A 12,732-nucleotide genomic window follows, 5' to 3' on the forward strand; every position below is an offset into this window, starting at 1 on the left:
CTGGGAAGACTCCATATGCTGCACAGCAAGTAAGCTGGTGAGCTACTGAGCCCATGTGCTGCAACTCCTAAGTCTATATGCTGCAGCTGCTGAAGCCTGCTCGCCTGGAGCCTGTGCTCCACAAGAGAAGCCACTGCAATGAGAAGCCTGTGCACTGCAACAGAGTAGCCCCTGCTTCTTCCTGCAACCAGAGAAAGCCTGTGCGAAGCAGCAAAGACCCAGTGCAACCAAAAAAAAAAAGGTACGGAATGCAATCCCACTACACATATATAGAATGGAATATCTGTGCAGAGTCCTAAAAATTACCATAACCCTTAAGATTCTGATTCAATGTATCTTCTTCCAATCAGTCTAGTTATCTCTTGGGATTGGAAAACCCTGGTCTGTCCAGTTGATCTTCGAATCTTTGTCCTGCTGAGGTTCAAGTCCTTGTCCCGACTTCTTGCTAAGGCATCATAAATCATAAGTAGGCATTCAGCAGCTGCCCGGTCCCATGAACCACTTTTAGTGGCAACTCTCTTCAAGAGGGAACCAAATGCAAAGTAATTGTATTTTTTTATTTCTATGAACAACAAAAGGCTTCCATAATTTCACATCTCATTGCTTTTAAGAGCACATATATTACAAATAAACTCCACAAACTTTAAAGATTAGTATTTATCAACACTTTTGTACACATACACAAATATTTTAATAACAGTATCTGAAATGTTATTCATATAATTTTAGCACTGTCATAAGTAATACCTAAAAAGGTTCTTTTAAATTTGGTAAAAACCATATATTTTACAATCTTCTATTTACATCTGAAATACGCTTAAATGTTACAAAAACATTCACTTTGACCTTCAAAATATGTGTGCGAGGACTGGGTATTGAACATAATGTGACCGACAGCAGACTTACAGTCAGCTTTTGAATTACACATTCATTGGAATTTCATAGCATATATTTAGCTTGGCTTGATCAACGTCACTCAAAGGAAAAAAAAAATTGTAATAAATGTGCAAATCTGGAGGCTGGCAAAATTCTCAAGCTAGCGAGGTAAAAAACAAATGAACACCACCATAAAAACTTCAAATAAATTAAATGTTATCTTTCTCTTCCCCGAGATTAGCTGCAAATTCAGAGTTCCCTTGAAGGAGGAGTGTCCGATGCTGTGGACTTCTCAAACTTCTCCACTAGGTGAGACAGAGACCGTGGGCAGAGAGGGAGCCGCCTTGTTAATTACTCGACTGCAAGTTCGCTCCACTCCTCGCTTTGATGGGTCGTCCCGGTAGGTAATCTTCAGACAGGACAAAACACAATGCGATAAAACAAAACGATAATAGAGAGGTCTGTGTTAATAACTTCAAATACAAAAGCAAAACCCAGAACACTGACTTTAAAAAAAAATTTCCCCACAAGGAATCTGCAAATTTTGAAAATGCTCTTATCAAACTTGAGTTTTAAAAAAAATTATTTTAATTGGAGGCTAATTACTTTATAATATTGTGGTGGTTTTTGCCATACACTGACATGAATCAGCCATGGGTGTACATGTGTCCCCCATCCTGAACCCCCCTCCCACCTCCCACCCCATCCCATCCCTCAGGGTTGTCCCAGTGCAACGGCTTTGAGTGCCCTGTTTCATGCATCGAACTTGGACTGGTCATCTATTTTACACATGGTACTATACATGTTTCAGTGCTATTCTCTCAGATCATCTCACTTTCGCCTTCTCCCATGGAGTCCAAAAATCTGTTCTTTACATCTGTGTCTCTTTTGCTGTCTCGCATATAGGGTCATCATTACCATCTTTCTAAATTCCATATATATGCATTAATATACTGTATTGGTGTTTTTCTTTCTGACTTACTTCACTCTGTATAATCTGAAGAGCTTTTTCTTCCCAGCCTACATCTCAGCCATGTTGACCAGATTTGAAGTAGTTTCCTGATTCTCTTCAACTATCAGATATGTTTTTAAATGTGAATGAATCTTATGGATGTGTTTGAGTAATTCTGGAATTTTATTTTATTTGCAAAGGTCATAATAAGTATTGTCAAAATCTGCCTCCAAAGAAAACATCTGAAGCCTCATTTAAATGTTTCCATTAATGGAAATAGGAGGAAAAAAATATATACCTTGATCTGATTTTACTTTCGAAAATAATGTTAATATGCCCTAACTGTACTTCCCTGTCAGATCTGTTCAACTAATGATATGTGAACACAGTAACAATTCCAGAAACCCCAGGCACCTCTAAAACCTTGGTGCAGAAGAGGCTTAATGAATATTTAAAATTCCTGGTTTTCTCACTGACTTTACACGTTACCAGGCTTTGGCTCTACTGCTTTTCTGGGACAGAATGGCTTCTCTGTCCCCACAGCATCCGTGTACCTTATACTATCAATAAGTTCTCCTTATGATCAGTGTCACAAGTTCTGTTTAAATACATTGGCAAACAATGTATCTGAAACTCAAAAAGCAACATGCCTTTGGATCTGGCCTGCTTGGCACGGTAACAGAATAGATGTGTTCCCTCTTGTGTTTTTTTTTTTTTTTTTTTAATATTTGCTATCCGTTACCAGTGTTGACTTCACTATGCTGTCATCCTTTTAAACGGTGAAACAGACAGCAAATCAGCATCTTATGTTTCATCCAATGGTTATATGTATTACTTTGGCCTCCATCAAAAGAGGCTTTTATGGTTTTTGGCCATTTATAAAATAGCTTGGCATCCTGGCTGTCTGAAAAGGTAATTGCTGCCTGCTTGTCACTTTAGCAGCTCCATGTCCACATCTCCATTTTTACACATGAGCGTCTACCTCATCCCGCTCCATCCCACTCCTTATATTGAAGGTTCTTTCATTAGGCAGTGGCTTTAGTGTTTGCCTTTTACCTTAGACTTTTCTGGACGCTCTCGGAATGAACTGCATAATCAATTCTATTTCTGTTTTTCTATGTCTGTCTATCCATTCTGTTTCTATTGTTAACAAGTTTAATGGTAGAATTCCTCTCTTCACTGTAATTATACATGTATCTGTTTCCAGAATACGTGGATGAGTATCAAGGTATGTAAAGGTATTCATGCGTCACAGATTAAGGCTCATTCATGCATTATAGGATTATGCTAAAATTTGACTACCCTTCCCTCTACTAGAGTGCCAACCCAAACATTAGAGTCAAATGCCTTTTCAGTAAAAATATTGAGGAAAGAAGCAAACATTTTTTGTTATAAATCTGAATTGAGATTTACACCCCCTTTTTAAACTACTTTGGACTTTAAGGACACCATCTTTTGCTATTTCTGACATTACAACCAACTCAAGACACTTATCAATATTTGTCATAAAGATAGCTTATTTTGCTGCAGAATACATAGTTCTGCTATGGTTAACTTAAACTTGTGGTTGATAATTATAATTAAATAGTGCCTCTTCTAGAATTTCCTCTTCAGAGTTAGAAGTGAATATTTTTTCCTCATTTTAATCTAAGATGGAAATGTGGAATGGCCATTTAATAGAGTAAGACATTTTTAAAGAAAACTTTTTTTTTTTTTTTGAGGATATCATGAACACTGTAGTCATTGTCCATATATAAAACCTATGTGACAAATCACTATAGAGGCTCAGGACCAGGAGAAAGTTTATCTTTCCTGCCAACAGATCTATTTCTTTTGCTAAATAATAAGACCTGTGTAATCCATTAGTTTCTTTACGTCAGTTTCTAGGACGCTCAGAGTCAAATTCTGCTTCTGTTAGCAAAAGTTTTCTAGAAAAAAAGTTATTTTCCTTCCTCTAAATCACCTGGCCATTGTCTCTGTTTTTTTATTTTTTATTTTTTTAGCCCTTTGAGATATAATGAATCTTCATTTTGGATACAAATGAGCTCAAATATATTTTAGAAGTTGATAGGACATATATTTTTCTTTTAAACGCTAAGTTGTCAATTAGCTTTTTGATTTTAGTAGGCTTTTTATTTTAATATTGACCTACCTTGAAATGGAAACAAAGTTGATTTAATTAAATAAGCATTTTTACAGAACACTTGTGACTATGGAGGTGCCTGGGGAAAAGGAACAGGTAGACCAGAAGGCCACAAAGGACAGAGTCAACATAAGGAAAGAAAAACATACCGCTTTTGCTTACAGTACTGAGGGAAATACTAGACACAGAGGAACAGAAGCTGTATAGACATGGACCGCGGCAGAGCTGCCAGGAAAAAAAGAGAAAAGCATTTTTGCCCAAAGTTTCAAGGTCAGATGCAATTTACAGCTGGAAACAAGCATTTCTTAGTCATCTTTTCCAATGTACAGATCCATTGCTTGTTCTTTTTGTTTTACTCTCAGATTTATGATTTCCCCATCTGTTAAGGCATCACTCCTGAGTATTTAATTCCCATTACCCCTTAACAATTCCAAACCAACACTTTCTCCACTAAAAATCCTATCCAGGAGATTTTTTTCTTTGCAACATAAGTCAAATAACCATTTCTTTCTCTAACTGCTATGGAGAACTTAAAATGTGGGTAGAATGAGATGGAAAAGAAGAGAAAAAAAAAAAGGGAAATTTAATTAGAATAAAAGAAGGGTATGACACATTTCATGTTTTGTGACAGTGTTATTTATTAATAACACTAAACACCATTTTCCATTTTAGGAAAGGAGAGGGAATTAATACTTAATGAATGGCTACCATGCATGAGGCACTATTGGGAGGTTAGCTCAAGTTCTCCCCCTCAGTTATTCTGTAAAGAACACATCTAACTCTTCACCTGGTGGGTGAAGAGACATCCAGGTGGAGTGTGAGGGTTGATGGATGCTGGAAGTAGGCCCAAACAAACTGAATTTGGTTTTGATCACTTGATTCTCAATACCCCCCAAAGTAGTGATTATTGAATGTCTACATTTTGTGCAGTCTTATGGAACACACTGAAATCATGAATGACTTGCTTGTGGGATGGAGGGTTAAGTTTATCCCAATCTGCATATCGTCTAGAGGCTCAGTCTCTGTAGAGGCAACCTTGACTATAGAAGTCCAGGACCCTAAGTTCCTGTCTTCTTCCTGAGAACTGTGCAGAGACCCCTAGTGGGAGTACTATGGAACTGCACATCCCAGCCTGGAGGTTGTGAGGTCCTGAATCAGGGGCACTGGGCGTGGTAATAAACTCTAGCAGGAACGTCACCCAGTGCTCTTGGTGTCTAATTAGGCGTCATCTGTTCTAGAAAACCAACACACGTCTGGTTTGGATAAATGTCTCTGAAAACTGGAAAGCATCTGGGTTCTCAATTTTCTTTTTCTACAGATTTTTCTCCAATCTGATCTCTCTCCTTTGAGACAAGGGGTGATGTACATGGGGAAGAGAACAGCTCAGGAACAAGGTGTTTGTGAAAATGCAGGGATTTCAGTAGCAGGAAAAGAAAGAGACTCTTTCCTGTCTTCGTGGCATGGGGGATAAAATGGGCACTTCCTATGCATAGACGGGGAAAGCCTCACCTGCTCATTCATGATTGCCGAGAGCTCGCTGAGCATGTCCTTGTAATGGGACCTCAGTTCCTCCTGGTACTCCAGCTGGTCCTCCTTGATGAGGCGCTCATTCACATCCAGGGCCTGGCCACACGCATCTGCAAATTGCCTTTAGTGACGGCAATAAGCAAATTAACAAGCAACCCTAGAAAGTGGCTTCCCTGGTGGCTCAACTAGTATAGAATCTGCCTGCAGTGTGGGAGACCTGGGTTTGATCCCTGGGTTGGGAAGATCCCCTGGAGAAGGGCAAGGCTACCCACTCCAGTATTCTGGCCTGGAGAGTTCCATGGAGTGTATAGTCTGTGAAGTCGCAAAGAGTCTGATACCAGTGATCGACTTTCACTTTCTTTCACTTTCAGAAACTGGCAATTTACAGACTTCCCTGGTGATCCAAGGGTTAAGAATTTGTCTTGCAATGCAGAGGAGGTGGGTTTGATCCTTGGTCAGGCAAACTAAGATTCCATATATACGTGGGGCAAGTAAGCCCACACACTACAACCAGAGAGCTCCTGCACCCCAAGGAAAGATCCTGCATATGCAAGGATCCTGCATGCCTCAACTAAAACCTGACACAGCCAAATACATAAACATTAAAAGAAAACAAAATAAGAAAGTGGCAACTTGAAGTCAGGCTGCTGATAAACTAGGCTACGGAGAAGAGGGTCTGTCAGTGGCTCCCTGGGGGCATTCATTCCTGACGCCCTGTCTGAAGGAATTCAAGGAAGAACAGCTCAACAGAGAAAGTCTTACCTGAAGATTTCCTTCAAAAGCTTTACTTGGTTGTCAGGGTATTTCTTTGCATTGGTTTCTTCAAGAAAAGCCCGTGCATAGGCCATTGGTCCGGCATTAACCTATTGGGGAGAAGAGAATTGGCTAAGAACGGTAATATCTCCTCCATGGAGTCCTCTCCATGGCTAGAAAGAGGCGCCTCCACCATGCGGCCCCCCTAATTCTCTCACATCCCCTTGTATCTGTCTTATCTGCTGTCTCTAGACCAGTCAGTGAGCAACTAGAGGACGCATCTGAACTCCACACTTCCTTGCCATCCTTCCTAAACTTCAGTCGTGTGGCCACCATGTCATGTTTTTGCTATATCCACAAATTCGGCAAGCACTGTTATTTTCTTAATAACTCTGAAAACTAGACTCATCTTTATTTACTTAAATACATTCAACATCTGTGAAGTCAAATGTTTGCTGGGCTAGTCACTTTTCCCCCTACAAACATTCAAGCAAACACACAGCTACTAATAAGAGACATTATGCAGTGGTCGTGATCTCGGCATCGCGCCGGGAACCACTGTTCTATCATGTCTCACTGGACAGTCTGGCAGATTCTGGTCCAGGGAGGGACTTTCTAGATTTGCTGGATGAAGGCACAATGCCAGGCCCTGGTCATGCTCACAAGCATGCATAGGCTGTCATTAGTGAAGGGGTTTGCATTCTTTAGAGCGTATGATCCTTGCCTATGACTGTGGGGCTGGAAGGAAGGAGGTGAAAGAAGGAGGAAGCTAAGGCTGTATTTGAGGCATATTCAGATGGCTTTGCTCACCAGCTGCTGCCCGTGTGGTAGAGAGGACAGACCCTACAGAATACTTGCCTTAGTTTCTTCATATTCCTCTCAACCTTCCACTGCTCAGCCATGTGCTGAGGGAAGCTGTCCCATTTGGAGTGTAACAATGGCTCTTTTGCCTTCTGGCTTTAAAGAAATTATTATCATTGAGTCAGCCATGGGGATACAGACAAGAGGTGGGCAGGGAAGAGGAGAGCCAGGTCAGCATCAAGATCAGTGGTACTGTTTTCCTTTGGCCTCAGCCTCCTGCATGGCTCCGTGTGGCACTGTTACTGGCCTGCCTTTATTTAAAATTTTAATACTTTGTTCAATCTGGTTTTGTGAAGTTACTTTTGATTTTTAGAAGTGGAGCATTAAAGTATTATTTTAGCTTGATTACTGAGTTTTTTGATGCTCCCTTAATTTTGTGCCCAAGGGAAATGCCTCGCTCACTGCACCCTAGTCTCAGCCCTGTCAGAGTATTTAGGCCCATGGCCTCCTCCTTGCAATTCCCCAGCAGAAACTGTGTCTGTCTATCATGAGTTGGTTCTCAACTCTCTCTCTTCTTCCAATAACTCTTCTCTCCCCTGAGTCTTAAGGTTTGGGGAGGGTGATAGTCCCTCAGTCTTATGCCCCAAGTGCCTGCCCTCTTTGGTTTTCCTAAATACTGCTTATACATTCTCAAAAGAGTCTATTTAATTATATTCTCTTCATTTCCTCACTGTGAACAGGCCATCTGCTTCCTCTCAGGACCTTGACATAAATACTGATGCACATTTATGAATGAATAAACATTTAAACATTTTTGTTTTTGAACAATTTTGTACGTCTGTTTCTGACAAATTTTAAAAAGCCATGCTAATTCATTCATTAATTCATTTGTTAGAATTTAGAATATAGAACACAGTTTATCCAGAGAAGATGGGAAAGGACAGTTGAAAAAAAAATAAGTTTTATTTTAGCTAAAACCTAAGAAAGATTTCCCCTAGGTGTTTGGTACCTCCACAAGGAAACAACATTTTAAAGATTCAGATAAAGGTGTTGGATGGTATCAAAACCAGAAAAATGTCTCTCATACTCTTTGTCAAAGAATTCCAAGGGGCATCATTTTTGTACCAGGTTCCACTGACCGTGTGCATCTCAGCTCTGGGTGACGCTCACCTTTACACTGACACTGCCTTGGAGTTTGAGCTGCAGTCTGATCATGTCCACTTCTTCCATCGTGCAAAGCTGATTAAGCTCGGAAACTTTCTTGGACATCTCGTCAATCGCCACTTCAATGGGATTCAGTTCTGTGCTTGACTGGCTAACAACCTGTATCCTCTTCTTCACGTAGGGGAACAAGTGACTTGCTGCACAAAAGCAATACAAGAGCATTTCAAGGTCAAGGGCTAGTGAAAGGTCACGGGTTCCCCTGAAGATCAGGATGACCCTGAGTCTTTGCACTCAGAACATTCTATCCTGCACGTTCTCTATGTATGTGAGCCATTTTTCTCTATGTGCCGTGCTCTCACACACCTCTTACTTTTCTCCCAGCTACTTTTGCCTGGCATGTTCTTCCCCACTTCACTAGTGACATCTCCTCATTGCCAAGGCTGGACTAGACATTTAGAGTCTCTAAACACTGAAAAGACAATAGTTTCCACTACAACTTGTAGTTCAAAAAAAAATTACATTGAGTCACAATAAAGCTGTGACTTAAATAGATACTGAACAGCACATACTATGGGGCTTCCCCAGTGGCTCAGTGGTAAAGGATCTGTCTGCAATGCAGGGAATGCAGGTTGAGTCCCTGGATTGGGAAGATCCCCTGGAGAAGGAAATGGCCACCCACCCACTCCAGTATTCTTGCCTGGGAAATCCCATGGAGCCTTGTGGGGTCACAAAAGAGTTGGACGTGACTTAGTGATTAAACAACAACAAGCATAGACTATAATAGCTTTGTTCTAGTTTCTTTTTTTGTTACAAAAGTTCTGGTAAAGTTTACTGAAGATGACTGTTTTCTCATAGTTTGGATGTGACTGCTAGCCACGTACCTACTGCAAAACCCAGGATTGCTCACCTCTGAAGATGCCTTGGGTCTCATTCATTCAGATGCCTGTGTTTATTCCCCATGACCCGAGTCTGCCTTAAAGTCCTCTCTGGGGGGTTCCCATTTCATTTCTCATGCTGGGCTCACCTAAAATTCTTGCTTTGCTTGGCTCTTTTTCCTATCAGACAGTGAGCGCCTTGAAGGGATGAATTGTGTTTTATCTATTTGAATTCTCAAAACACTGTCCGACACCTATAGGCACTTACTGAATGTGGAAAGGATGACCAGCTCATAGAATAGATCTAGATAGTATGGAAGGGATGGTGGAGGAAAACCCTCTGCATCTGTTTCACAGATGAGAAACCTGAATTCCCGAATGGTTTAGAATCTGTCCCCAAAGCACATACATCTGAGAGCAGTTGACTCTGCAATAACTGAGGGTAGGTTCAGGGAGAGAGGAGAGGAATGCTCAGAGTGCCTTTCCCAAGACACCATGACCATCATCACTGGAAGATCTAAAGGGAAGCGGCGGATAAAGTGACTTTAACTCTATGACAGTTTCTGTTTTGGCTGACTTGTCAAGGGTCTCTTGTTTCCAGACAAGGGACAAGAGGAGGTCTGGGCTTCCTGGCACTCATTTCCAAGTTAGCACATGTTAGGTCCTTGTCTGCAAGATTGAGGGGCTTCCCAGGTGATGCTAGTGGTAAAGAATCTGCCTGCCAATGCAGGAGAGGTAAGAGATCTGGGTTCGACCCCTGGGTTGGGACGATCCCCTGGAGGAGGGCATGGCAACCCACTCCAGTATTCTTGCCTGGAGAATCACAGGGACAGAGGAGCCTGGCGGGCTACAGTCCACAGGGCTGCACAGAATTGGACCTGACTGAAGCGACTTAGCACGAATGCACGCACGCTGCAAAGACTGAAGTGTCTTGATTTCTTGAGTCCAGCCTAACCCAGGACCCTGCAGGGGGACGTGCACTTGGGGACCGGCACTTACTTGTCAGGACGGTCCTCCGTTTGCACTGCTCCTCCACGCCACCGTGCTTCTTGCCCGACAACGTGAAGGGCGTCTCAAAGACGAAGCGGTTGATATTGTGGTGCATTTCGAAGTCCGTCTTCCGGTCCTCTATTTCCTTTTCCTCAAAGAATGGCGTGACATAGGTCACCTGGATGTAGGCGTATTTTGGGTCCAAATCCTTGGGGTTCACCTGTTTTAACACATTGTGCACAGAGAAAGAGTGGTGGGCCTGGGGTGCTCCTGGAAGAAAGGTGGGGAGCCCAGTACCCCTGCAGCTTGGCGTTCTGAGCCTTGGATGAAAATGGCCAATGACATCATCTGAGGGCTGGGTGAATGGAAACCACAGAAAGAGTAATTGGCTGGACTGTGGTCAAGCAGCCAGATGGTGACAGAGAACAAATCGGAGCCAGCTGTGCTAAGTCCCTGGGGCTCTGAAATAAAAGTACTTGGCTATGACATATTATTTAATCTTTTATTTTCTTTCTTTTCTGTATTCAATATCTTCATCTTTGGCTTGAGTCAAGCGTGTTAAGAGTGGAAATACATCTCTTTTTCTCTCTACAATTAGCCATGTTACCTAGACTGGAGCCATGAGCTATGGGCTTGTAATGTGTTAGGAGGTTCCTCATTGGTTTAGAAGAGTAACTGATAACCTGTCACGTGATTGCAAACATTTTTCTTTTCAATTTCTCGCCTTCTCTAATCTACAATAAGTTATTGTATATAACTTTTAAAACTAACTCTGTTTTGGTGAGTAGCCTTGACAAATAGCATGGAAAAGAGGCGAAAGGTCCTCCCTGCTCCCTGCCTCTTTTCTAATGACTTCTTGAAGAGTTTTTAAACTTCTTCCAACTTTCTCCATCCATTCACCCATCCACTGCTTATCTAATTCAAGAGATTTGAGGAGGCTCGTGAATTAATTTGTAATGCTACTGTAGGATGGATATAAGTATAACCATTTTTACAGATTAAAAAATGGAGACTCAGAGTGACCAACCACCTTCTCCAGGATGGACCACCAGCTGCTAAGTGGTAGCACAGTGGAATGAAGACTCCAGTTGTTCTGACACCAAATTTGGCATTTCTCTCACCACTAGGAGCTGCCTCTACTTTCCATGTAGGAGGGCGACCATGATAGTGGTTTGAGTTCTGTCCCTCTTTATGGGGAAGGAGTTTGCACCTTTCAAGTTAAGAATGATGAACACATTTGTAACAACTTCCGCCCAGATTCAGAAATCTAATCTTCTATCCAGATCTTATATCCTTCTAAATACCAGCTTTGCAAAAGAGGAAAAGGATAAAAGACCTCTTTTGTAGCCCAACAGAGGCCAATACAATAGAGTACAAACCATCTTCTCTAGCTCCACCTTCTGTCACATTCTTCTATCCAAACTGTGCTTCAAAGACCTCCCATTCCTCAAACACACCTTCCCCTAAATACCCCCATCATTGCATGTGCTGGTTTCTCAGCTACCCTTTGCTTCCAGCAAATACCTTCTTACCTCTCACCTTACAATCCCCAGCTCAAACATCATGCCCTCTGTGAAGCGTCACCCAACCATGAATGAGGTGTTCAGGGAGCCCCAGCCCTGAGCTTTCCCTGTATGACTTGAAGGCGTAGACCGCATCACCTGTGGTACCTCACTGCACTCTATTTAACCAGCTTTTCGCACACATCCTCCTTTTCCTAGCTCCGTGTGAACTGTGAGCTCTGGAAGGAAGAGACTGTTTGCCCCAGCTCCTAGTTCTGGGCCTGGAATGCAGTAGGTATTCAGTTAAGGTTGGCTAAATGAATCAAAGTGTATTAGAGAGATTCTGAGTAATCTCATTAGAGGATGTAAGTGTTTGCTTCCTGGAGCCGGGAGGAGGTTAGTTGGATGTTTGCAGCTTAGTACAATGGGATTGGCAAGTCTGGTACCGTCACAAGAGGGCAGATTTCCAAATTCTTATGACCCAGGAAGACCTCCATGACTGAATAAATAATTTCTTGCTATTTTCTCCCAGTGCATCATGGGGCCCAATTGCTTTAACCCTTTGGTTGCTATTCAAATACAAACAAACCATGGGAGGGATGCAGGGGCTGGTAAGTTGTTTTTAAGATTATCTAAAAGCTACTCAAATACACATGTACAAAGTTTTTGACTCTCTCCCTCCCATCACCAGTCAACCAATAAACAAACAACCAAAAGAGCTTAGGTAGTTTACTTTGCATAGTCAGGCAAAAATTTAAAACTTTAATAAATGTAGTGAAGAAAAAAGGAAATCAGTTCTTTGCACCTGCACGAATATTCTCCTACCTTATTGGAGTCCTGGATTATCTTCACATTGTCTGCTCCGAATTTATCTGCATAGAGCTTGAGCAGTCTTTGAGAAATCTCAGAGAGACCTGTCAGCTTAGGCTCTTTATAAATATACTCTTTGCCTTCTTCTTCTTCAAAAAATCCCTACAGAAGACATATAGTGAACCACCAATTTTACTAGAGAACTCCAACTGCAAGTCATGAGCTAAACAAAAACCATTTACTTAGATATTACAGCCAGTCTTTTGGTTGACATCCATGCCACAGGTTAGCTCCCTATAAAATTCACAATCAGAGAAAAATCAGGTGAAGAAAGCAAAA

The 12,732-nt window shown here is 41.7% G+C and overlaps 1 protein-coding gene across 8 annotated transcripts in view; it reads right to left on the reverse strand.

Moving 5' to 3' along the window:
- Positions 1-536: 536 nt before the first annotated feature.
- The window catches only part of DOCK10 (dedicator of cytokinesis 10), a 304,825-nt gene continuing 292,629 nt past the window's right edge, over positions 537-12,732 (reverse strand). For 5 of the 8 annotated variants that reach the window (XM_070773197.1, XM_070773216.1, XM_070773190.1 and 2 more), the window contains 7 exons: positions 12,409-12,555; positions 10,091-10,301; positions 8,223-8,413; positions 6,261-6,361; positions 5,481-5,619; positions 4,121-4,196; positions 537-1,285 (listed from right to left, as the gene is read on the reverse strand). In XM_070773197.1, the coding sequence (XP_070629298.1) occupies positions 1,224-1,285; positions 4,121-4,196; positions 5,481-5,619; positions 6,261-6,361; positions 8,223-8,413; positions 10,091-10,301; positions 12,409-12,555 (927 nt within the window). In that variant the 3' untranslated portion in view covers positions 537-1,223. The remainder of the gene's footprint in view (positions 1,286-4,120; positions 4,197-5,480; positions 5,620-6,260; positions 6,362-8,222; positions 8,414-10,090; positions 10,302-12,408; positions 12,556-12,732) is intronic. The other 3 variants (XM_070773206.1, XM_070773184.1, XM_070773212.1) reach the window with 1 other exon arrangement.

This window comes from Bos indicus, chromosome 2 (genome assembly GCF_029378745.1).
Source record: "Bos indicus isolate NIAB-ARS_2022 breed Sahiwal x Tharparkar chromosome 2, NIAB-ARS_B.indTharparkar_mat_pri_1.0, whole genome shotgun sequence".
Taxonomy (NCBI): Eukaryota; Metazoa; Chordata; class Mammalia; order Artiodactyla; family Bovidae; genus Bos; species Bos indicus.